This window comes from Calonectris borealis, chromosome 2, assembly GCF_964195595.1.
Source record: "Calonectris borealis chromosome 2, bCalBor7.hap1.2, whole genome shotgun sequence".
In the NCBI taxonomy this organism is placed as follows: domain Eukaryota; kingdom Metazoa; phylum Chordata; class Aves; order Procellariiformes; family Procellariidae; genus Calonectris; species Calonectris borealis.
Genome location: NC_134313.1, coordinates 156041437 through 156068869, shown reverse-complemented (window position 1 = coordinate 156068869; position 27433 = coordinate 156041437). Strand labels below are relative to the sequence as shown.

The following is a 27433-nucleotide window of genomic DNA, read 5'->3' as shown; positions in this document are numbered from 1 at the left end:
TCTTAACATTTTCTTTTTTGGTGCAGTTCTTCCAGCTGCACTCTCTCTCCCTGTTTATGGTGTCCATTCCAGAGGGTTCTGTAGTCTTCCCATCCCATCTGCCATAGCCTGTCTTTCTCTAGCTATACTGCTGTAATACTCTTTTCTCCTGCAACCCCTCCAGCAACCTGGTTTCTCGTTCTTCCATACCCTGTTTTGTTTGTAGGTGGACAGTGTGTTTTTTTGGTGTTCTTTTTTAAAATTTGTTTTGTTTTGTTTTGTTTTAGGAGAAAAAGGAGAAAATTCGCTTTAAAGGTTTTTTGCATTTGTTTTTTGATTCAGCTCCTCTTTAGTGCAGACTGAGGAGGATGGACAGCATCTGGTTCCATCACCGCGGCTTCTCCTGCGGGACTGGCCGGTGACTGAGCTGCTACCCAGGAAACCGGAGCTGATAAAAATTCTGCATTAACTTTTTACACTTTCTTGGCCCTTTAACAGAAACTGATCTGTTTTGGCCTAGCTAAAAAATGGACATCTTGAGCCTTTTCTTCCCAGAGTATTTCTCCTCTTTACCGTACTTCATGGCCAACTGCTGGCATAGCTGTACCACAAAAAATTCCTGAGACTCTATTTTGCAACAATGGCTTCAAGTGTGTTCTGACTTAATTAGCAGGAAAAAACAGCTTGTATCTCTGGCTGTATTAGGGCCTTCATGCTGTTATGGCGTGACTGCTTATTGTTGAACCTTCAATACACAAGATAGTTCACCTTATAGATGTTTTTTTTTTTGAAAGAAAAATAGGTTAAAGATGTAAGCCACCACATAAATGCTAAGTATGATTACAAAATGCAAAAATGATGATGGTATAAAATTCTGTGAGGAAAGCTGTGCAAGAATGCCTGTGGGCCTAGGTTTTTATGCCTTTGCTTTTACAGCAGGAGACTAAAAATGCTTATGCAATATTAATTCAGGATATACAGCGAATTGGCGTTTGGAAGCATTCAATTTTCTTCATAATTGTTCTCCATTCACTTGGCCGATTACCAGTAATTTCAGGGAATCAGAGACGCTCCTTTTAGAAGTTTCTAGTGAACTCTTCAGAATTGTCAAACAATAACAAACCTGCCACTTAGGCAGCAATTTTCCCTCTCTCTGTCCTCACACTGATGTTAGATCGCTGTTTGGAAAGGCTAGACAAGCAAACTGCCACATAGTAAATCAGTAGGAAATTTTTTTCAGCCTCATGCTGCTGAGTGAATTTTGATCCAAGAATTTTTTGTTTGTTTTGTTCATGCAAAGTCATTTATCCTCCACTTTGGGTCCAGGGAGGTTGTTTTTTCTTGGTAGCAGGATCTGCAAAAGTATATTTTGTTAAAGAACTTAATACTATATTTTTGTAGATTAAGCTTGTATTTCTTTAGTTATCTCTAGGTGAGTCCCCCAAGAATGTAATTCAAAGTGTGTGATGTCCAGGTCTTCCCTTTTCCTCTGCTGTAAAATGAAAAGGGAAACAAAAGTGTTCAAACTCCTCAGGAATGGAGTTGCGAAGTACCATTTATTGAAAAGGTGGCTTTCTGTCCTCTCTAGCTGCGTCACAGGACTTCCTAAAGCACAACATGTGCACAGGGACAAGAGTTGCAAACCTTCTGTGTGGAGAGGGACTGTTTGATGGGGATGTCTGCGGCAGTGTGATTCAGTTACCTGGTAGGGTATGTTATGTACCTACCTATAGGTTACGGATGTGCTGAGCAGCAGCATTTCTCTGTCTCTCGATCTCTGTCTCTCCCTGTCGTCTGGCTTTAGTGGGCCAAGGAGACCCAATGCTGTCCCTGTGCCAACCAGGAGTGAGGAGTGTGGACATCTGAGTGAGTGCGGGCTTAGGTGGTTTTGGCTCCTGTTCCTCTCAGTTTAGCTACTTCCCAGCCCTGCTGATGAAGAGGAGCAGCAAAGCTCACGGAGATGTATAACTGCTTTTCTCTCCAGCTATGTGGAAACAGCAAAAATGACTGCACTTGATCAGTGCTTTTAGTCCAGTAGTCATATTTGAGATAACCCAATTGCTTCTGAGGAATGTGTGAGCAACCTTGCTTTATGCAAACAGTTTTGGTAATCTCAGAGAAAGCAAATGTACCTGTTTGGTTTATTTTAATATGTCCTACATTAGAATTGCCGTAATAATCACAGAAAAAGTGCAACGATGCTTAGATTTCAAGAACCGATAAAACCTAGGGGAGGTGACTGAGGGGTGCTTGATGCTGAGCGTGGAGCAGCCCAACCTGCCCTCCTGTGCAGCAGCAACGTGTTTTGCAAGAACTGCATCCAAGAGTTTTCCCTCCACAATGGCCTTTCCTCTTGCTGGCTTTTGCGTGATGAAGAAGAGCCCCTCTCTCAGAAGTGTTCTGTTGTGGAGGGGAGGGAATACCTCCTGTTATTAAGATTCAGACTTGATTTCCCACATGTGCTTAGGCTTGGCTCCCTTTTCGAAGTTTTTGAGAAGGTCTGCATTTCGCATATGTGTTGCGTGACCAATGCATAAGCTTTCTCTGCTCCTAAATTTGAACTTTGAGTCTAAGAGAAAGGGTGTTAAAAGTCCTTTGCAAGTATTTTCAAATGCTTTAAAAATACATAAATCCAAACCTCATTTGAGACACAGAAGTGAACTATGCCATGAATTAATAACTTTTAAAATAGTTTTACAAATTCCAGAGAAGAAACACGAAGTAGTGAATTTATTCTCAGAAAGCTATTTAGTTTCAGAAACATTTAAGAAATATTTTTAGTGTTAATGTGAATGATATGGAAGATAATTTTTCAGTTTCTGTATAAACAAGATCCCAACTAAAACTAATGCACGTGTGTATGAATACAAATTTACTTTTGTTCTGGGGTGACCTTAAAAAATATCTGCATGAGGGTTCTCTGTTTTAAATAGCCATTTTATTTGTAGTGATGAGTAAATATCTTAGATATTGTTTAATGTGGTAGCTTTTTTGAAATCTTGTATGAAATACTAAATACACTAGCTCTTATATAGTTGTTGAAATAGTCTGCCTTCAGAGATTACATAAACATAGGTAGCTAAACAATAATAAGTTATTTTTCTACTCTCTTATTTTACATGAAATTTAAGATAGCTACTTTTATTAAACAGTAAAATAGTTTTTAGTCAGAAGCACCATGTTTAATGTATTGTGTATTTTGGCAAGATATACGTGAAAAATTTCTTAGAGTTAACTTTCAGATTTTGAACTAAGCACTTCAAAAAACAGAGGTTGTTTCCTGCTAGAAGCACATTGACTGCTTGATGCACACTGCAGAGAAGTTGATAATCCGTGAGAGCCTATGGGTGTTCTACTCGCAGTCGTTTGTACATCTTCCCCACATTTATTCTGTGAATGTCCAGGTGCTGTGTGCAAACCTCATAAGGATGCATGGATTGAAAAATCAATATGCTAGGGAGGTCTTAATACCAGAAAGCTTTCTAAATTCTAATGTAAGATAAAAATGATGATACTAAGACTTGTTCCCTAAAATCCATTGCTCTCAGGTAGGTTAAAGAAATAACTCCATCAGTACAGGAGATGGCTCTCTTCTCCTGTAGCTTTCTTTTAGTAGTTATGCAAGATAACTTTCTTCCTTTTGCGGAATGGAAAATACCTGAATTGCATTTCACAGAGCCTTTGTGGAGAACTTAAGTTAAAAAATATTGGAGTGAATTTTATTTTTGGTTGTAGCGGCAGCATCTTACAGATATGCAGCTGGATAGGGGAAGCCCGTGGATGCTGAGGATTGGTTGCCAGAGTGCTCTCACAGCTGTTCTTTACATCCTGACTGTGGCATCAAAGTGCAGTTTGGGCACTCATCCAGAAAGGTAGCTCCTCCTTTGCATCTCCATGTTGACAGCTGGATGGACAGTGACCCTTCCATGTTCCTGCTTTACTCCTGGATATATCTTCTCTTGGACTGAGGTTGTTAGCCTTGACGCTGCAGGGGCTGTGTCTTGGTGCGTGGCACTCGGGGAAGTGAGCGTTCTGTCCATCAGCCCATGTGCAGGCAGCCCTGGCCATGGCCTCACGTGGACTAGAGGAATTGTAGTTCCTTTGTTTCCTTGGTTTCTCTTCTGTCTGTCCTCTGTAGAGGTTTTGCCAGCTTGTTATCTTTCTGCAGGGAGGCCTTGGAGAGAGCGAGGTGTATCTAGTAGTAGCATGAGGCGCTTAACTGGGTTCGGGTGCAGAAGGGGACATTCAGTTGCCAGATCAATTGTAACAGCATTTTTCTTCTGCCATGTGGAAAATAAAATCTGTTGGAATGGCTTTGCAGACTACTCTTGTCCAACAGACTGCTTGCAGGGGTTTTCCTGGATAACCTGTCCTGGGCTATTGATTTTCCTTTGAATCTGTTTGGATTCCTCTTGTTCAAGCAAAAGCCTCCAATTACTCATACTAATGGAAGAGGACCAAGTAGTATACACTGTTTGTCCCCTCCTCATTTCAGTGTATCAATACATTTTGGGCTGCAGAAAAATAAATACCTTATTAATCTCCTTTGAAGAATGAAACAGAATGAAAACTCCTTAATAGTATATATAAAATGAATAATAATAATCATATTTTCTAAAATATTAATAATTTTGTAAAATAAAATGTGTCCACCTCATGTTCCCTTTCTGTGTGCAGATATTTCAAATTGTTGTAGCACACTCTGGGATGCGACAAGGAGGAAGGCTTGTGGTGTGGAGACAGCTTGGAAAAGTTAGCTGCTGGGAACCTGACAAATTCTGGCACGAAGTATATACCATAGTACTTCAGTAAATATCTTCTGTTAGTTCTGGCTAAAGCTGTTTCTCCACTAAGAAAGATGATCTTCATCTCTGGGCTAGAACCAATCACAAATTGTAATGAAAATTGGCAACTGCAAGCATGAAAAGTCATTGATCCAAAAATTCATGAACTGTCTTTCATGTAGTGAGATTTCTTTTTGAACTTCAGCTGAGGTTCTTTCTATTTGCTTATTCTTGGTTTTGAACTTTTAGGAATAATTTTTGACTCTCTTCAGCCTTGGCAATGTGAAATAAAAAAAGAAGTGAGAGGTATGTAATTAAACATGCAGTGTAACTGCATGTTTCCAGAGTTGTAAAAGGGAGGAGAGAAAAATAGAGAAAAGGTGGGGGGGGGGGGGAAGGAAAAGAAGAAAAAAAGAAAAGAAGAAAAAAGAAAGATAGATGTTGCCAAAGTTTCTCCAAAGTGTAGAAAATTTTCTGCATTTCCAGAAGAGAACAATTCAGGCTCCCTGTTGTTATTTTAAGGGACTTTGTAAAGTACATGTAAATATAGACAGGAATGCTCAACTTTGCACATTTCAAGCAGCAGCTAGGTCTCCTACTACTCATTAGGCATGGTTTTAAAAAGGAAAGGAATATAGTTTACTACTGTAATATGTTTCTAGTAAAGAAGAATTAAAGATGTCTGTTGGTCTGTCACCCCTTGGAGAGAAGCAGATGTTCTGTTTTATTGTCCCACTGTGGGCATTATCTGAACAATTTAACAGCTTCCAATGTAGTCTAAATTGCCTTACTCCCTATTTGGCTACTGGGAACACTGGAGTTTTCTGCAGAAAGTGATCTTTAACCTTGAGAGTTAATGAGAAGATTTCAGCATGTTGTGCTGATAGCTGGAGCTTCTTATTCCCCACTCATGTAATTGGAAAGAGCTTGTTTGGATGCCGTTAGGTTTGTGTAGTCCCCAAACTTTGCAGCCTCCCAGACCATTCTCCAACCTACCCCCAATAAAAGGTCAGGCACAGCATTGCGTCTTTTTGCAGAGCGCCGCACTATCTGCCCTCCCATGTCATGGGCATGGCAGCTCTGCTGCCGTACATCCCCTGTGGATGAGGAGGGTTGGTGGCATTTCATCTCATTACTTAAACACACAAATACTTGATTTGTCTTCGGGGGTTCAACTTGCTACTTGTAATTGAATGACAGAAAATAATATTCTTGAGATCTTTATGCTCTGTGCTTTGCCTTTGAGCTGTGTTAGTCCCTGCGTGCAGAACAACCTTCTGCTAAAAATTGTCTATCTGAGCACATGAGGTGCCATGACATGGCCTTTTCCTAGTTCTGCTTGAGATCTTTTACTCTTCTTGGTCATCAGCGGCACATAGGAGCTCAGAGAAACGTTAACTTGCAGAAATTTGATAACACTTTAAATGAGGGCATGTTTCATGAATGTACCAACATGTTTCTAATAATCCTAGCAAATGTTTCTGTCATGGAAACAAGAACAAGTGCCATTAAAATTGCAGAAGCTGTTAGTAATTTTTAATAGTTGTTCAGGACTATGTTCGCTCTATCCTATTATAGATGTTAGTTGTAATTTTTTTTTGCCATGTCGGAAACTTGGTAGTGCTTGGTATAGTAGAGGCTGTTCCTTCCCATATGTTCTTTTTTCTTTAAATTTTGTGCATATAGCTATGAGAATGCATGCACAGATAATTTATGACCAAAAAAACCACCTTTAAATGATTGTAGCCAAGTTTTCTTGGTTTTCATAACTATTATGCTTCAGTTAAGAATCTGTCTAAATAATTTCTGTAATGAAGCTACGTGGATTTTGGGTAATGCAGGTTCAGATCCACCTCCAGGTGCTGGATCCCAACAATCCCAAAATCGTTGCCTTCTCCAGCCTGACAGTGGCCTGTGAGCTAGGTGTAAGTGATCATTTTTATAGCTCAAAGAAACCCTAGCTGGGTTTTTGATGATTCCTGTACTTCTCCCCAGCGGAGCGAGGCTGGAGCCGGCCATCCTTGCCCCAGCCCGGAGGGTGGAGAGGCCAGGTGCCCTGTGCCCGTTCCACGGTGAGGAGGTTCTGCTCCACAGAAATGTGGAGGCGTGCCAGATTAACAGCCAAACACTTTCAAAGGTGGAATATTCATCTGATGACTGGCAAAGAAGTACCTCTTCCCTCACTCTTTCAAACATAAATGAGGTAAACAACCATCACACGTAACTTGTTCACAATTCGCATAGTTAAGAGACCGATAGCATCCCACTGCGGCCCATTATTTACCATACCCTGTCTAAACACAGAACTATTCAGTCATGGTTCTGTTGTGATGTCTTTACTAATCCAGAAGTTTGGTTGTTTTTTGCCTTTTCTAAACCCTGTACTAAACCTAAAGTAGAAATGCCACAGGTTTTCATTTTGTTGCTGTTTGCCCAGGAAGTGGCCGCTGGGTAGGGTTTCCTTTGCTGGGCAGAGGCGATGCTGACGGGCAGCACGGGGGCTCCGCAGCCCTCTGGGGCAGTGCAGACCATTACCTTTTTGAAAAGTCAATTAGCGCCGTAATTCATGAGCCAGTGGATGTGGCTTTAGGTTCTGATAGAGAGTAGGGAAGGAGAGAGATTCCTGTACCAGCTTTGTAAGGACTTGTGTAACAAGAAGTCCCTTGCTAATTTACACACATACCTGCTGAATTGCAATTAAGCATGTTTAACACTTTGGTGTCTGGATATGACCCACATAGGAATTCCCACTTCACATATGAGGTGATGTAGTGATGCACGAGGCTCTCTCAGCAACAGATGTTGATAGAAAGTTGATTCTAGTATAAGTCAGAAACAGATACAGACTGACAAGTAGTTCTGAACCCCTAATATCTGGTACTGCAGAGTAACGGCACTTCCACCCACCCCTTTTCCTCAAATAAAGGCACAGTGATGGCCTGGGGACCAGAAGCGGGTCACGACATTGGCAACCACAGCAGGTTTTCTCCGGCTGAAACTCACTGATTGAAAGAACCGTAATGTGTATTATACACATTATATCATTCCTGGTTCTTCCCAACTGAGCTCTTCAAGTTACAATCTAAATCCTATTGTTGCAACTGTATTTATTCCCTTCTGTCCAGGAAAAAGTTGCAAACTTCTTCCTCTAAGTGAGCCTTTCTGAGCCTACCCAAAGCATTCAGACCATAAATAATAGACAGTTTTCACGTCACTGCATTATGTTCACTAACAGGAGCAATACTACCATTCGGTTTCAGGGGATTTTTCAAAGTTGTGGTAAGAAAAATATCTGCCAACTTCCTTCCTGTGTCTCAGAGGGGTGAAGCCTTATCAACTCAAAGCTGCTAGGAATTTGCTCCTGTCACTGCAAACCCTTGCCTGCACTGCCAAGTGACTTGTGAATGCAGATACAAAATACAGTGTCTTCATTATAATATAACTGAATATCAATCAGAGTGTTATTAGCAAGGCATGATCTTTGATGTAAGCAGAAAAACTTCGGCAGTAGCGAAGTTGATGATGCTTCTACTGTCACACAGTGTTTGAAGAAGTAATAAGTGGGATGCTATTTTGCAAAAAACTTGTAACATCTGGGGGACTAGAAATGCATTTTTCCTAGATTTGTAGCAATAGTGTGAAAATAGGTAAAGACGTAATCCAGCATGTTTTAAGGAAATCCGTGAAGAATGTACCCAAAAAACTGAGACTGCAGCTCATTAAAACATACTGAAACATAATTTTTTGACAGAGACGAGTAGAACATTTGTAAGATCTGACATTTTTGTCTTTTCTTTTGGCATGCAAAGATATTTGCACTTTAGAAAAAAGCCCAGAGAAAGGAGACAGAGAGGGTGTAGGTAATTAAATTTTAATTTTGGTTTTAAAGATCTTTCTCTAATTAGCTTTAAAAGTCAGTGTCTAAGTAAATTGAGTTTCAAGGTGCAATCATCTTTTTCCTCCTGGATCTCAGTATTCAAAAGTAAGAAGAAAGAATATTAGAGAAATAGAAGGAAGATTGTTATTTTAAAGGCCTTTCAAGATAAGGATTTAACATTACCTCATTATTAAAATGTAACTGTGGCAGGTTGATGTTTTCTTATTTTTGAATTTCAAAGTAATTGAGCAGTCATGGTTGGGAAAATGGAAAACTTCGGTTCTATTAAAAGAAATTGAAAATGATACTAAGAAAGGAAGGACTTTTCTTCTTTCTTTTGCTTTGTAATAAGGCTTTTTTTGGTGGCTTGGTTGCATTCTTTTCACTGCTGTTCATTCTTCCAGAGATGTTCTTACTTTTCTATGAGTCGTTTTTGATCGTAGCCATGCTAATATAGTATCCTGTATTTCTTAAAGGTATGTTAGCATACAGTGGGTTTTTGTTTGTACATTTTACACAGCCAAGTGTATTTTCTCTGAAATTTATGTGATGGTTAGGGACACATGCACACCTGTCAGATTTTGCAGGCTGAGTGTAAGAGTCCCATGACCTGCCTCGTTCATCTGCCATCTGCTAGACCACGTTGTGCATTTTTAGTGCCGTGGTACGGCCTCCTGATGTGGCTGCCTGCCAGACCTCCCACTGCATGGGCAGTGGTATGAGGAAAACAGAGTAATTGTGATTTGTCATGATTTTAATGCGCGGATGCTTATAAATGCTTTAGCTTTTAAAGCTAAAGAAATAGGAAAGCAGAGAACAGTATTTCATAACATTGAAAATATGTCTGTGAGGAAGTACATAAGCTGTTGTTTGAAGATGAATAGCTAAAAGAATAACTGAAAACAGTTGGGTTTGTACATGAAGTAGTTATAAATATCTGGAATTGTGTGAAGCTAACAATGATCTTTTTTCTCTATAAGAGGAATGGCAGTCTTGTTATTTAACCAAGAGTTCTGGATGTAAAGGAATTAATTTTAGAAGTTGACGTTTTTAAGCATAAGCATATTTTCAAGTAGAGAAATGCTAATTATCTAAACTATGTCATCTTAAGCTTTCTTATAATTCTGGAAGGGGGAGCTGTGAACACTAGATAGTTGGCATTTGTAGGTGAATGATGCAGAATTGATGTAATATTTGCAAATGTTAAAACATTTGATAGAAATTTAAGTGTCTTGGAAATTCCAAGTTAATGTGAGCACAAACACTTCAGTATGGTTTGAAAATCAGCGTAGAAATCTTAAAAGTGGGAGGCAATCTTAGTCTAGAGACTGTTGTCCAGTAAGGTGTCATGAGGATTCCTGTTTTGGTTTTATTTAACATCTTTAAATGTGGGAGAAGCAGTACTGTAAATAGTATGTTGATTAAATTTCCAGATGTTGGTAAACTAGGAAAGGAGAAAATATGAATGGAGGAAAGATAAATAACCCAGTAGAGATGTAGTACACATACTGGAAAAATGCAATTTAATTCAGCCTGCATAAATAGAAGCTAACGTATAAGAATATTGATCTAAACTGAACATATACTTTAATTAACAAGACAAAGATGCTGAAGTGAGGCTATAGAAAAAGTTTTAGGTTTTCTGTGGGTGTTCTGGATTGATACCATGACAATAAAATACCCAAATGTGATTATTGTTCACTATGTATTAGTGTCAAAGTTAAAAAAAAAAAGATAGGGAGAATACTTCTTGTAAGACAGCACTGAGAGTAATTCATAAGAGAAATACACTATTCTGGGTGTCTTCTGAACAAGTTAAGACCAGAATATTTACAAAAGTGAACAGCAATAGAGAATTAAGAGAGGCAGAAGTGAAGTTATGTGCTGCGCAGCACCGTTTAGGGAAGAAATGCTATAAGTGTGTGTGACACATGAAAGGAAAAGATAGTTTTGTAAATGAAGGGGAGAAAACTAGTAACAGGAGGATAAACTTGGGGAAAATAATACAAATTCAGGAAAAAAAATTCTGAAGATTTTGACCAAGTAAACAGTATTTGGGAAGTGCTGCAAATTCTTTTATTAAATAATCATTACTTAAAAGTGGAATGGATTCTAGGGGAGAGAAAAATACTACTCCAGGCCACGAAGAGAGACTTCTTAGTGTACATATATCTTCTTCCTTTGCTGTCATGTCCAAAAGTATGTTTCTGAAAAGATCTACAACTGGTGATAGCTTTGCAGTGCTGCTGTTTTGCATCCCTCCCGGCAGCCATCTCTGTACAGCCTGCCGGGACAGATGATGCAGTTGTCCAGGGAGTACTTCTTCATCTCTTGGAACTACTTATGTTTTTAATATTTTTTCTTTTCTAATTCAAGATGCCTACATTTGCACTGTTTTGTTAATCTTGTAGAGAAGCGCTGGCTTATGTTAGCTGCTGCTAGGGTTTAATGCAGTTTGTAGATAAGTTCACAATCAGCTGTTTTTTGTCTCCAACTGTTTTTCTTCTATCTGAAGAGAAAAAGCTTTGAAAACCTATGTGGTAGGCCAGTTTGCAACAGCCTCAGTGGTCTTTGGAAGTTACCATCGTCTTGTCTCTAGAGGTTTGCAAGAATGAAAGTTGAACCTATTTGGGGATTTGAGCTTTCGAAGGTCATAAGGGATGTTTGGCTCTCGCTGTGTCCAACTGAGTGGAACGAGGAGCTGAACTGAACCTATTGAAATTGGAAGCAGAGTTTGGGGAGCTGTGCTGGAGTGTTAACTCAAAGCTAATCTAAGTATTTTTTAAAAGCTATTTCAGTTAAATATAGACAAAGTCCTAACTTGCAGTTTCAAGAAAAGTTTCAAGTTGAAAGAAGCAGTCCTGCTTTCCTGAGCCCCAAGATGACCCTTATCCTTCCTCTTGAACTCCAGATGAGGATTTGAGTGGTACGATGAGCTGGATGGGTGACACAAGCAGTAAAACTGTTGAGTCTCTATCCCCCATCCCCAGACTGGTTTCTTGGTGCTGAAGTAGGCTCTCTGAACATTGTGTATACAACACACCCCAACATATATACATATATACAGGCTCACTTTCAGAAACTCCGAGCAACTTCCTTGTTGAAAGCTACTCTTTCCCACAGAGTTTTTTGGTTTTACTGAATCATCATTTTCCCAGAGTGTAAAGGGCGGAGGGAAGTCCTGTTCAGGTCTACTCACCAGTCATGGGCTTGATGGTCTGTGTGAGGTGGCCAGAAACGACCATAAGATCATTTTTCATTTCTGTGCCTTAAGTTCACTGCACACCAAACTGTGCCAGCTGCCAGTGGCACTGAAACATCAGTTGAAATCTTCAGAGTAAAATTGCCTTGGCTATGCTGTATAAATATACGTGTGTATTTTTCTAGTCATGCCTTCCAAGCTGACATCTGAGGGGAAATTGGTATGGGAAGGTATGTATTAGCTCTGCTCTGAGACCACCATCCTTTCTGCTGAACGCCTGCCTGCAGGACGACCTATTCAGCTTTATGGATGAAATTTGCCAGATCCTCAAATGCTTTTGCTTGTGAGCATATTTGAAAATCAGAGAAGGTGATGACCCTTTTAAAATAAAAATGGAATTGCTGGCAGGAAGGAAAGGTACAACACTGTGTTCTTAACATTTAAAGATGGTTATAAAATGTATATTGGCTGTTTTTATAATTTATAGTGAAACCGCTGTTGCTTTTAATAAAATGAGACTTCCAGTCAGAATTTCATGATTATGAATGTGAACATTTTGTTATCCAGCTTGGATTTATCCTACAAATAACCATTTTCTAGCAGAACATATATACATAACTTAATGGGATTCTCTGTCACACATAATTCTTTCTGAAGTTACAGTGTTGGACTCGTTGCTGAATACTTCAAGTCCTTGAATGTGGCTCAAGAACTGAGTTAGTGGTAACTTTCATGATTTTTAATTTAATTTTTCCTTAATTCTTAGACTTTTAAAACTTCCTGTAATTCCTTATTAGATTTACCGTTTCAAGTGCGTATTTAAAAGGCACCTTAGCTGCAGAAGCAAATCAATATTTACAGTGCATTAGTGCCACAGAGAATTTGAAGCCTTGTGATTAGAGTTCATTGCTGTTTTATCCACTCTTCAAAGAAACCACAGACTTCAAACGGTATCAGCCATCATCCTGGAATCAGTGACATTGCATCGGTCCCATGCGTTCTTCATCGTGTGGTTTAATTATTAAGTTCCTTTCCTTTGATTTTCCTTTTAATATTTCAAAGTATATCCTTTTCAAATTTATGAATTCAGGTAAACCAGAAGATTGTAACCAACAATATATTGGTAGAAAAATCTGTTCAATATATTCTTTTTTGTTGTAGTTTTAATGGAGAGTATAAAAACCGAATTAGAATGGTCTCTCAGAACAGAATTGGAGACAGGAATGCAGGAGATTATATTTACAATTTGTGGTTAATACAGTGTGAATAAGATTTAATTATTGGATTAATACCTGGAGCAGTGTTGACCATTGCCATGCAGTATACACTAGAGCTAGCTCCATGTGCTTGTCCCATTCCAGCAATAAAAAAATAAATGATTACCATATGTTTAAATTTGTAGTTTAACTGGGAAATACATAGATCCAACACACCCAAATTATTGTCCTTTATAATTCACTTTATTGTGAAGTTTGGTTCGTAATACAAATCACTTTTCCTTATGTATGGAACCATTTTCTTAAGGAGAGACTAGAATTGATCATGTTGTATCTTTGTATTGACATTTATGTTCAATAAATGTCTGAAAATACCTCAATAACAAACCCCTACTAAAATGAAACGGGTCATGTTAGAGGTGACTCATCAGCGAATAGATTTTGTAGAGAAACTTCTCACGTTAATGTTTTCTTTGGAGCATTATTAATATTTGGGAATTCCGTTGCATAATTAACTTTCTGTATTGTGAAAAGTCTCTGCGACTTAGCATGGTGCAAACTGTCATGTTTTCACTACAAAGCAAAAGGCGAGGCAGTGGTAATCGCTTGCTCGCCTCCAGAAGTGCTGACTTGAGTTCCAGTTTCTTCCTTTCTTTCTTTGTTGGCAATTCGGCTTCTCTTCTTACAGAAGTTCACCCAACTGAACTTTTGTTTTGTCAAGTAATTTGAAGAAAGGGTGTAAAAATACAAGAACATTTTGCTATCACTGTGCTTATATATAGATGTATGAGCATAAGGAGCAAGTGAACTCATGTTTGAAAATTGTAATTCTCTGTTGTAGGGTGGGTAGTTAAGGCAAACGGGATAATATGCGCGGGCTGCTGCTTGGAACGAATACAGATTGGTATTTTTCTTAAGTGGCACTACATACTGCAGAGCCACTGCCTGGCCAAGGCTAATCTAGTAAGTGAGAGTGTATGTTCAGGGCTCAGCCAGCAGCACAGGCACTGCTGTTAATGGGTCACTTCGTTACACTCCGTGGGGCCGTGGCTGGGACTGCAGCTGTGCCACCTTTGTTACAGGGATCTCTTGCTTTGTGGTAGGGTACTTCTATGTTTGCCATCTAGGGGGGAAATGAGACGCTTTGCCTTCAGCTGCTTCATGAAACTTGAAGTAGTTAAGGACAAGGCAATCAAAGAAAAAGAGTTAACTCAGACCATAAATGCTTTTCTGTGTAATAAAAGTGTTCTTTCCTGAAACATTCGTTTAATTATTTCTAGTTCTCTTACACATGTATATAAAAATATGTGCAAATGTACATATTTATAAAAGAAAATGTTTCATTTGTTAGAAATTGACTCTTGTGAATATTTTCGTTATGAAAGTAATTTAAAAAAAAAAAGAATTTTCAAAGGAAAGAGAAATAGTACAACGATTGTGGGGAAAAAAACATAAATTCATTCTCTGTTATTCTTGTATACCAGGGTGGAAATAGAATGACTGTTTGGTGTTTCGTCCTGTAACACTTGTGCGTACCTCAGCAGCACGAGTCCTAGTTGTTAAAAAAAAAAACCAAACCAAAACTCACACATTTGCTCTGTGTGGCATGACTTACTGTATTTCTCACTGACTTTATAATGCCACGTAAAATAAGATTCTATATTTTAATACTGTTATACTTAGTGTTAACATAAAGTTATTGTAGAACTTAAGACTAGTCACTTAAACTCCTGTCATTGTGTTTTCCTGCTAGTATTGTGAGACATGCGCCTTCAGCTTCCTCGGGAACTGTTTCATCAAAGCATTAAAAAACAGCCTGGTTTTCATTCTCAGGTGTTGCCCAGTGTGCCTTTCCCAGTGGCTCTGCTGCTTACGTGTCATAGCTTTCACCTTTTCCACTTTGCATTCAAGGTTCCCAGTGCAGCAGTAAAGAGAAATACAATTGATAAATCACATTCCCTCCGTTCTGATGCTGAGTGGGAGAGTGCTAAGAGGTCGCAAATACAGGCAATGAAACTTCTGTTTGGGCAAGGAGACGATAGATGTGTGGATATTTGTTGTAGGATAATAAATTAAATTGGAAAAAATTAAGTTGTATTTCAAGAGAAACTAACTTTAATGTGCCATCAAAGTTTCCAGAATGGATTTGACCTCCACATATATTAAAAAAACCTATCTCTTTCCAATCAGTCTATCTGCCTGCTGCATCATTTATTACTAATGAAATATTTTTCTCCTGTCAGTCATGCCAGGAATGGAGAGTGTATTTTAGAAGGCCGGGAGGCTGCTTTTTGCTGCAGAGAAGCTATTGTGCAGCTTCTTGTAAGCATGTTGTGCTGGCAGCCCCCGTGCTGCAGCTGTGGCAGTGGGGTGGAGGATGCGTTGTCCTAGTCCACCCCTTAATTGTCACCAGGCTGTTGAATTTAGGTCTTTGGCTACTTGCTCTTTAAAATACCTATAAGTCACCTTAGCCTCTTAGCTGTTCAAGCTTATGCTGTTTTTTTATTTTACACAACAACCGACAGTTGTTGTGTTTGTGCTTCTAAAGCCAGCGAGCTGTGCTAGGTTCAAAGAGCTTGGTTTGGCCCTCGTTTTTTCCTTGTGCGGCCAAGCGGCAAGGCTGTGGTTTTGAGGAAAAAGACCTTGTCCTTGAGGAACTATGCTGGGGTCAGTAACTCCTTACTCTGTGAAACCACATTTGGTCAAAACCACCCATCCAGAGCTTGAAAAAATATTTTTCTTATGTGAAAAACATTTTAAATCTAGTCAGTGTTTATTTATTGTCTATTTTATTCTTCAGATATGCCTCTTCATGTCCGACGTAGTAGTGACCCTGCACTGATTGGCCTCTCAACCTCTGTAAGTGACACAAATTTTTCTTCAGAAGAGCCTTCACGGAAAAACCCGACAAGGTGGTCCACAACAGCAGGCTTTCTCAAGCAGAACACCCCTGGTGTACCCAGTGCTCATGAAAGAAAGGTATATTTCTTTTCCTTTCTTTACCCAATAAATGACAAATGTGCATGAGTCTTGAATTGTTGTTTTGTCCTTCTCTTACCTGGTCTTGGTTTAAACTTGTGTTTTCTGACCTTGTCCACCAAACCACATCATCAGCAGAGGAGTGTTTGAGTCACACACGTGTCCTGCCCTCAGGAGACTCTCGGTGATGCCCACAGCAGGGGCTCTAAAAACTTGATTTTGCCATTAACGGTAGTTGAAGCTCTGATTACTCATTACTCTGCAAAGCAGGACCTAAATGCTGTCACGTGTTTTCTTTGAATGCAAATAGGTCATGTCTATAATGATTTTTACTGATCTCCATAGAAGTCCTAATGTCAATGAATAACCTGCACGCCCACAGCTGGTCTGGTCTGTCTTTCTGACATAGCATTGCTAGTTTTTACTTTCTGAGGCACTAGTCAAGTAATACAAAACACAGATTGCAAATGCTGTCTCTCTTTGATAACATTCTTAAAACTAAAACAGTGAAATGCAGAGTGAGTATTTTTTCCTTCGTTTTTTCAATACGATTTCAGTATCTATACATGAATTGCATTATTAGCTAGAGAAGTCTGCAGGAAGCTCTCTTCTCAGTGCATTATTGAAAAAAAAATTGTAAGAAATAATCCCTTTTGTACAGCCCCCGACATTGCCCATATTGTGATGGTAACTTGCAAACAAACTCAAAAGGAAAAACATATATATATTTTTCAATAGAAAGAATAATTTTTAAAGAACGTTGCACTTCTGGTTACCATTCTGACTGCACAGCACAAAATCCTGTTGGAAAATATGCAGCTTATTATAACTATTTTTTTTTTTTTCTTTATTATTATTAATTCTGTGTAGTATAAACGCAGACTAAGACTCTTCAGCCAGGACTCCCACACTCCAAATAAAGAAGTCTTTACATGCTGCTAATGAACTGAACTATCTTTGGTGGGCTTTTGATTACTTCAAAAACATCTATAAGAGCACAGTGCTCATAGGCATTGAGGTCCACCTTCTTACAGAGGTCAGTTTAACATGGTATTGTTAGGTCTCTGCTTGATCGGGATTTCAGGTAGGTAATGGTATATTTTCTGTCACTTGTACTGGTGTGGCACAGACGTGCATGTTGTTTTGAAAAATATCTTTTATACTATTCTGATTTGGAGAAGAAAAATGATAATCTAATCCATTTGAAGTGTTAACATTTTCAGTTAATTTTTTTGAAATCATAATGACTGCACTTCATTACTCCACAAGGATAGATATGGAGGGCCATACATAGCATAATCAGATTTCTTTGAATGTCTGAAGTTAGCAGAAATTGGAGAGAATTGAACAGCAGCTAATCTTTCACACTAGTCGTCTTGCATCATTAGTTGTTCAGCATGTACTTACTCTTGATTTTCGTGAAAATATTTCATGTCTACTGGAGCACGATGACCAAACTGGAAAGGAATGCATGTGATCTCATGTAGTGATGGCAAGCAAGGCACAAGAGAACATTAAATCAAGATTGGAAAGAACTAATGTAGGTTAGGTAGTACAATAGATACTGATAATTTCTTTTAGCTTTTTTGCACACTGTATACATCAATCCTTTGAATAGAGCAGATCAGTGAGTGCACTATTTTTAATAGGTAAGATGCAGTAAACAACTGGAATTAAATAATAATTGCTTGTGCAACATATGTTATGAATTAATCCCGAGTTCATTTGTGCTAGACTGTTTTTTGTGTTTTCAGCATCTTGATTTCTTCATGCGAGTCAAGATTTTGTAGTGAATCCTATTTCTCTTAGGAATGGATGTTAAGAATTCTCCTTTCCTTCGCCAGTATTAGCAACAATTTCATTTGTAGTATTATTCTAAAAGGTGCATTTTTGAAATCTCTGTTACCAGTCACTTATCAAAGTGAATTTTTACAAATGTATTTTGATAACAAGTCCTGACTACTTTTCTTATGTTTGGTTGTTTTCTTCAGCTACTCAGATAACAAAAAGAGATGGCTGTGCTTTGTTCCAGACTGTTTCATTGATTACAGATGACACAGACATTTCAAGCAAAGCAAGGAGAACAATCTTAATTTTCTGCTCAGCGCATTGGGCTTGAGCACCCATATATCTTTTGTGGGCGGTTGGCACTACGTAATGTTTTCACTGCAGTTCTCTCTCTTGACAGCACAAGAACATATGTTCTTGGGCTGAGATTTGCCGCACAGTTGTAGATTAGCAACTTTGCCCCAGCAGTATCTTGCAGAAACAAGAAAAGGGTTTCTGGGAGAGTTGCCAAAAGCTTCATCCACCTACTGACTCTAAGAAGTGACATTACTTTCAGCCCGTCACCTCTAAAGAGAAATAATTGACAGGTAGAAACCCTGTCCAATTTTTGGAGGAATTAGCAGAGGGAAACTGTGTGTATCTGGCAGAAGGGATTTATTTCTTGGGGGCAAGCGAGAGAAGACTCCTTATTGGTGTTTGTTTCATTTTGGGTAAGAAGAATTTGGAATGGCAGGAAAATGGGCAGATGTCCAAGATGAGATGAAATGAAGGGGTGGGAGTGCTGCCATGCGCTGAGGGCTGTGAGGAGCCAGGACATATGCCAGTATTTCTGGGCAAACAGAAAGGGAAAAGGGCACTGGGGAAGAGGAAAAAATGTGGGATGTTTGAAGGATCCTGTTGAAGAAATTGTAGTGCTACCTGTAGTTATTAGGGTAGATGAAGCAGGACATGAGGCTCTCCTCTGTCCTTAAGAAAAGAAGAGAATGACCAGAGAGGGACAGAGTTTGGTTTGGAGAGGCCTGAGTAGGTCTTGCGAAGATTTGAATGTGTGTTGAACGTGAGATGCATTTCTACTACAGTAAGTAGGATGTTTTGGTATGAAACCCTTGCACTAAAATAGTCATGCTCTCTCATCCATTTTTCATATCATCTCATTTTAAAGAAACATATTTATTGTCCGGATATCACAATACACTCTATGTTTCTTTAGAATTGGAATCTCGATCATTTCTTGTTTCTGTGTTGTTCACCTGTAAGAGCAACTTGAAACCAGATGTTCTGTGTCCCAAAGTACAATTAATTCTTATTTGAAGAACTACCATTATTATTGATTATTTACAAGTTATTGTAGTGTTGGTAACTGGTAATTCCTGACCTCTTCCTTCTGTATCATTCCCATGAGTGGTCTCAACTGAACGATTAGGTCTCCTCATCTGTGCAAGTATTCACAAAATTGTCTCATGATTATCAGCAGCTTTAGTAGGTAAATTCACTTCTTGGGTATTTTTTTAAACTGAATATTAAAACCACTTTCAGATACTTTTTTGTGCGAGAGACATCTGTATTACCTAGTGGCTCACAGCTTGACTTAATCCTGTCTCTTGCTTCCTTGAGCCATTCTAATGAAACAAGAAGGAATCTCGTCGTGAAAATATCTTCTCAAAGGCTTGCAGTAATACCTGATTTGCAAGCTGTAACTTTGTTTGAATTGTGTTGAACTGTGCAGCTGAACAGATTGTATGCAGCTGAATCATATTATGTGTGCTTTTTTCCACTGCAGTAAAATGTTTTTTGATATTGTTGTTTTCTGAATAACTGTTAATTTGAATCACATTCTTAATAATACAGTACCAAAGCCTATTGGCTTAACTAGCTGCCCTTAATAGGTGTGAGCTGCATAAATGAAAATCGGGTTTCTTTTCCCTTAGATGTTTGTGTTACTGTATTGGAAGAACATAAATGCAACAACCAGATATGTTGCGTCTTATAGCGACTGTGAATTAATTATCCCATATATTTTCAGTGTGTTTTTTTAAATTTGCATCTTCGTTTGTGGTGAGGAATTGCATGTCATTACAAATTAGTTACCTGCTTTGATCCTGCTTCTCTGAAAGATGCAAGGCTTATCTAGTTAACCTGCCTTGCTTAATGCAGGGATATACCATGGCTAACTGGCTTACGAAAAATTTCCCACTGTGACTTTCCTGAATTTGATTCATATATTGTTGCATCAGAGATAACAGCATTGGTACAGCAGAAAGAAGTGGAAATGTACACTAAGAAGGAGAGCTCAAGAGAGGGCAATGAGAGAGAAAAATGACTGTGCATGGGCTTCTATGCCTCTCTCGCTCCTGGGTTCACCCGCCTGGAGCAAAGCAAATGGCATGCAACGTGCTCTGAGGGGTGGATCAGCAACAGCAAACACATAGCTGAGTGTACTTGGCACATCATTTTTTAAATTTCTTTTTCTTCTCTTTTTGCCTTTGCCATTTAGTCAGCAGCCAGTTTTGTTTGTTTGTTTGTTTTTAAATGGTTTTGCCCATATATGTATTTTGAGGTTGAAAATAGCCATGCCTTGTAGGAATAATTATTTGCAGGATGTGCTTTCTTCCTACTTGGAAACCTAATCTTTCTGGGCTCTGTAAACTCCAGAGGAAGAATCTGAAACTGTATGGGAGTGATCTAAGTCTCATCTAGCATCAAGTCCCTTACCTGTAAAGCATTGTGTTTCCCGCCATCTCTTCTTGCAGGTACTTTTACTGTTCCTATGGTTTGAGACTGATGAGTACAAATTTTCGGATTGTTGGATTGTAGTTGTTTTTATTTTTGTGAAAGGTGCAATGCTTTCTAATCCTCTTTGTAAACAGAATAAAAAAAATTTCTCTAATTAAGTGTGTCTAGATAGGAGAAAAGCATGCACGCATTGTATGAAAAGCTTCAACAATAATGGTATGGCAGTGTCAAAATCAGATTTAACATGAAAATTAGTTTCATTTAGCTTTGAGTCTTTTTAAACAAAGCTTAATGAAGTTTGCTTTATCACCATCACCAAAGACACAGTATTTCAATAGGTTTTAACTATAATTCAGAGCATTGAAGAGTCTTATATTATAACTGTGTGTGTTAGTGTCATTTTATAGCCAGAGAGTCTGAATTGCAGAGTGTAAATCGATTAGATTGACAAGGGAAAACTGTGGACTAAAGGACTGGGACTGGGCATCATTCTGGGAACAAGAGACCAAAGTGTTGCTGATGCTTCTTGTGAACCTTCGTCTCTGGTTTGTACTCCTGCAGAAGGGAGCTACCGATGAACAATGTTGGTGAAGTGCCAGAATCAGCTAAGGAGAAATACAGAGTAAATGCAAAGAGCCTGGCATCTCTGTCTTGATAGGTTTTAAACCCCTGCATAATGAATGGAGCTTTCTGCTTTCAAATAAAAATCCAGTGTTTTAAACAGAAGTTCTGAAGGGTTCAATAGCCATGAATATTTCTTCATCTAGGTTTATTTGAGCAGGGCTTTTCTCTTTTCAGTGAGACAGTCACAATTTCTGTCATTTCAGATGTGATTTCACGTAGACTGAGAGGAAGGGACAATGAGAGCGAGTTATCCACAGATGATGAAGTGGCGTGTTTTAATGTGGAAAATGTTGTTATAGGAGAGAGATTAATGGAAATTCAAAACCCAAAAGTTACATGCATCAGTTTTCTTTCTTTGTGATAGAAACTCGTTGCTGGCAGCTTGTTACGTGATGATGAAATAGTTTAGAGGAATCGTACCCAAACAGAATACAATATAAAATAAACATAGCATGTGTTATTTTTGCCCTGGGTAATGTGTAAAATTAATGACTTTCACAGAATCACAGAACAGCTGAGGTTGGAAGGTACCTCTGGAGATCGTCTAGTTCAACCATTCTGGTCAAAGCAGGGTCAACTAGAGCAGGTTACTCAGGTCTGTGTCCAGTCAAGTTTTGAGTGTATGCATCTCCAAGGATGGAGGCTGCACCACCTCTCTGTGCAACCTCTTCCAGTGTTGGATCACCCTTATAGTAAGAAAGTTGTTTCTTATGTTTTGATAGAATTACTTATATTTCCTTATGTGCCCATTACCTCTTGTGCTTTCACCGGATACTACGAAGAAGAGTCTGACTGTCTTTTACAGAGCAGCTAGTGATATTTTAGTGCAATAAAAAATAAAATTTCTATGAAAGAACTCAAAATTCCTGACTTTCAAAATGTGAAAACAAATACAGTATTTCTCATCATCAGCAGCAGATTGGGAATGAGAGACACAAAGTGAAAAATCTTTGCCTAGCGCACAGAGAGGTAATAGCCAATGTGCATCACCTGATGCTTACTATTCTGTTTGCTGAGTACTGTGTACACGGACAGGATTCAACTATTTTCATCCAAAAGTCAGTCATGACCAGATGTGTTAAGAAGCAGGGAAAAAGCCAACAAAAACAACAAATCCAAAGTGATTTTCTCCATCTCTTTTGTTGTTTTGCCTCTTTTTGCTCCAAGTCATCCATTTGTGGAAGCCCATCTATCAAATTTCCTCTCTGTCCCCCAAAAGAGACAGATTACTAGTACAAGATACTAGAGAGATCGGAGAGCTGGTGAGTGTTTTTCTGTTTCTACTCTGAGGCTGAGCAAGTCTGTTGATCGCTCTCAATCTTTGTTCTTCATCAGTAGCATAGGAAGAATATGTCTTTTTCTCCAGTGCTGTGCTATCCCATCTCTCTTTCTGTGTGATGGGTGAGCAATGTCTGGTCCATGGGTCAGGGGACACGGTGCTGCATCACAAGCTGGGAATGCCAAGGAGGGTCTGGATGAGGGAGTCTCTTATTGGTGATGAAGGAGTGGCAGAATGTGCACGTTATTTGTCTTTTCACTTCAGTAAATGCACTGTAGAGCAGCTCTCTCTCAGAGACAGTGAAAGGTATACTGAAAACAGAAGGCTCTCAAGTACATGGTATAGGATAATTGAAGTTGTAACGAATGGCTGATTTTTCCTCTGCTATTCATCTAAGTGAATGAGTACTTTGCAAAGTCCCATGTTTAAATGTTCATCTCTATTTCTTTTAATTTTTTTATGTTCTCGCAGCTCTCCCTGGGTTGGAGGGTGAAAAACTCTGGGCCTGTTAAAAGATTGGATGTTTAAAAAAAGAAAAAAAAGAAAAAAAAAAAAAAAAGAAAAGTTGGATGTTCAGGTTTAGTGATTTTTTTTTTTTTTTTTTAAAGTTTAGAAACACACATATGTTTTCATTGGCAATACTTGGATCTGGGTTTTGACCTGCTTTTATCTGTTTATTGTAACCCACAACCATGCATTTACACTGTATTTACAGTATAAACTTGTGGTTCAAGAGTTTTTGCAGATTCATATATTTTTCTGTCTTGTTTTCATATTATCAAGGTTGTGTATTGGTGCAAAGCAGGTTTGTATTTTCGCTGAATGTGTAGCTAGCAAGATTTAAATCCAGGTTGCAGGCTGTGCTTCCCTACAGTGTTCTGACATAAGTCTGTGTGGTTTAAACAGTGATTATTTCAGCCTTTTTTTGTTGTATTTGTTGGATCTTTAAATGAACTTACGTCATCTTGCAATGAATACTAGTCACACAAGAAGACAAGGAAAGACAACCAGGCAAAGTAGTCTCAGAATAAAATTCAGACCCAATGTGGAACTAATCTGTACAAAGGAGTAATATGTCTGGGGAGGAGATGGTAAGCTTTAATTAGTGGGGAAATTCAGCTCCAGTAAATACGGTATTTCAAACCAGGAACGCCTAGTCACCTTCTGGGCTTATTTCTGTTATGACTAAATTTGGGTCTGAAACAGATGTCACTTAGCGTGGTTTTGTTTCACAGCCTGACAGAAAGGGGATGATCATTCTGTGCTACCACCCAGTTTTATGGTCTCCTTATAAACAAGATCTTCAGCCCCTGTACACATATGTCTAACTTAAGACCATTGCCTGCTGAGCATATGAAGTAAAAGAAATCTGGACAAAAGCTAAAACCATAAGATGGAGAATGATGGGAAGCTGTTCAGTGTGAGAAAGGCCCGTGAGACTGCAAGGAGCCGAAGGTGACGGTGCTGCTGTAAACTCAGATAAAAGAGAAACGCTGCTACAAGCCACCCGTCTGGCATCTATTTGGGCCTTTCCCCGTAGACCACAGGAGGGATTCTGGCCAAGGTCTGAAATGAATTTGCAAGTTGGATGAGGTGACGGATGCTTTACTGGGAGCCTTGCGGAGTCCCCTGTCCGTATTGTTAAAGGAGGCTGGTGGTGTGGGTAAGGGCTGGCCCAGGGGCGGAGCGGCTGGCTGGCAGCGTGCGAAGGCACAGCTGCTTGCTACGTGGTTGGGGCATTGCCTTCATGCTTCTGACCTTAAATCACCGCTCTTCTACAAACTTCTCAGTGTAATGAAGTTTACATTTGGTTTGTTAGGTTAGGCTGAGAAGACAGTACAGTTACCTCATCATCCTCCCCTCCCTCCTTTTTTTCATTTCAGGACTGCATATGCAAGTTTCTAAACATAGAAACAGCCAGCTCCATCTTTCAAATTTTCATTTTAGAGGTATGGCCACCTGAAAGCATCTACTCAACACTGAAAAGGATAGTACTGGTGGTTGATAAGATACTCTTCATTTCAAGATCTAAATAGAAGATCCTTGTGAAGTTTCCTGTACCCCGTTGTTTCCTGTTTCCCTTAGCTGCCCAAATATATTTAGTATTAACATTCTATTTGTTAAATCCTATCGTTAGAGCATACTTTTGAAATTAATTCATTATCAGCTTTTTTCCCCTCCTGCAATTTAATTTCTTGGCTCTCCCAAGGAATCAAATGAAGGGATGTCAACGTTAAAAATAAACAAACATCTTTACAAATGCTATTTCATCTAAATCCAAATGACATAAAGCATTATATAAATTTGGGTACAAAATCAAATATCTGGTGAAAATGGCAGGATTGTGCATAACTGTATTACTGCATTTAAACAGATAGCCATATAGATCCATATATAGCTGGATATACATGGAAACTCTTTAGAGGCCCTTAAAGTGGCACAGCAAAAGAGAATATTTCACTTTAGTGAAAAATAGTAGAAGGGGAAAGTGGTTTCTAAGTATAGCGTGTACAGGAATCAGAACTGTAGCTTCATGACATTTTAAGTTAACTGGTTCATTTATTTTTCTTTAAAATGAAACTATGGACTATAAAAAATATAACTTTAGTTAAGAAGCTTACAGAAGTAAAATCAGCTTCTGAAATACAATTACAGAATATCAACTGCTGTATGTTATTTGGGTTGTTTTACATCATCTTTTGTGAGGTTTTATTGTGAGATTAATAAGTGAAGAGTGAATGGAAGAAGCAGCTTCTTTCCTGTCCCTCAGTCTGAGAAATAATAATATACGCTGTCTAGTAATTTCTGGCTTTGCATGTAGACTTGCAGAGATCATGACATTTTTGATTTTTCCGTTGTAAACAAGAGAGATCAACAGAATGTTTTGGATAGGCAGTCTCATGTTTTTTAGTTTACTCTTAATTTAACCCATACTCTTTGACACTAAATATTTACATATAACACCACGTGCACAGAAAACTGTCCGTTCATCATGGCCCCTAGTTATTGCTTTTTTTTAAGGTCAGGCCTTGCTTGTCAATCAAAGGATAACGTGGAATATATGAATTGGAATTGGACAACTCTGGAAATTTCTAAACGTAAGGTGATAGAACTTGTGCAGAACATTGGCTTTTCAATTGTCTTTCTCCTTCTAGGCATCTAATGAGCTATTGTCAATGCATAATACATTAATTCCATTCACGGGACTGTAGACAGGGTCATTTCTGAATAGAATAGAATAGACTATTTCAGTTGGAAGGGACCTTCAATGATCATCTAGTCCAACTGCCTGACCAATTCAGGACTGACCAAAAGTTAAAGCATGTTGTTAAGGGCAATGTCCAAATGCCTCTTAAACACTGACAGGTTTGAGACATCAACCACCTCTCTAGAAAGCCGGTTCCAATGTTTGACCACCTTCTCGGTAAAGAAATGCTTCCTAATGTCCAGTCTAAACCTCCCCTGGAGCAGCTTTGAACCATTCCCACGCGTCCTATCACTGGATACCAGGGAGAAGAGCTCAGCACCTCCCTCTCTACTTCCCCTCCTCAGGAAGCTACAGAGAGCAATGAGGAGGTCACCCCCCAGCCTCCTTTTCTCCAAACTAGACAAGTCCAAAGCCGCTCCTCATAGGACATTCCTTCCAGCCCTTTCACCAGCTTTGTTGCCGTCTTTTGGATGCATTCAAGGACCTTCACGTCCTCCTTAAATTGTGGGACACAGAACTGCACACAATACTCAAGGTGAGACTGCACCAACGCTGAACACAGCGGGATAATCACCTCTTTTGACCGGCTGGTTATACTGTGTTTGGTGCACCCCAGGACGCAGTTTGCCCTTTTGGCTGTCAGGGCACACTGCTGACTTATATTGAGCCTGCTGTTGACCAGCACCCCCAGATCCTTTTCTGCAGGGCTGCCCTCCAGCCAGTCCTCTCCCAATTTATACTTGTGCCCAGCATTACTGTGGCCTAGGTGCAGAATCCGGCATTTCGACTTGTTAAATTTCATCCTATTAATCATAGCCCAATGCTCCAATCTATCTAGATCCCTCTGCAAGGCCTCCTGTCCTTCAAGAGAGTCAACAGCACCTCACAGTTTGGTATTATACCAAAAAACTTGCTAATGGTGCATTCAACTCCTGCATCCAGATCGTTGATAAACATATTGAACAGAACTGGCCCTGGAATTGAACCCTGAGGAACACCGCTGCTGACTGGTTGCCAGCCAGATGTAGCCCCATTCACTACAACACTTTGAGCTCTGCCCTTCAGCCAGTTCTTCACCCAGCGCACCGTGAACCCACTCATCCCACAGTTGGACAACTTGTCCAGAAGGATGCTGTGAGGGACAGTATCAAAAGCTTTACTAAAATCCAGAAAAACTACATCTACCCCCTTCTCTTCATCCACTAGGCAGGTGACCCTATCATAGAAGGATATCAAATTAGTTAAACAGGACTTTCGTTTTGTGAACCCATGTTGACTGTGCCTGATGATTGCATTGTTCTTTAAATGCCTTTCAGTAGTACCCAGTATAATCTTCTCCATAATTTTTCCAGGAACTGAAGTTAGACTAACAGATCTGTAGTTCCCTGGGTCTTCCCTCATGCCCTTTTTGTAGATTGGAATAACATTGGCTAGCTTCCAGTCAGCAGGGACTTCCCCAGACTCCCAAGACTTTTGGTAGATGATAGAGAGGGGTCCTGCCATAACATCCGCTAGCTCTTTCAGAACTCTGGGTTGAATCCCATCAGGCCCCATGGACTTGTGAACATTCAGCTGATACGTCTGGTCCCTTACAATTTCAGTGTCCACAAATGGAAAGTCACTGTTCCCACACTCATGGTCCTCCAACTCAGAGGACCGGGCAGCCCAAGGTCTATCAGTATTATTAAAGACTGAGGCAAAAAACACATTGAATGCCTCTCCTCTTTCTTCATCCCTATTAGTCAGATGACCATCTGCAACAA

At 39.3% G+C, this 27433-nt stretch overlaps 1 protein-coding gene across 8 annotated transcripts in view; it reads left to right on the top strand.

Moving 5' to 3' along the window:
• PARD3 (par-3 family cell polarity regulator) overlaps positions 1-27433 on the top strand; it is a 470848-nt gene that overhangs the window by 177310 nt on the left and 266105 nt on the right. For all 8 annotated transcript variants that reach the window (XM_075144058.1, XM_075144059.1, XM_075144057.1 and 5 more), the window contains exon 4: positions 15860-16038. In XM_075144058.1, the coding sequence (XP_075000159.1) occupies positions 15860-16038 (179 nt within the window). The remainder of the gene's footprint in view (positions 1-15859; positions 16039-27433) is intronic.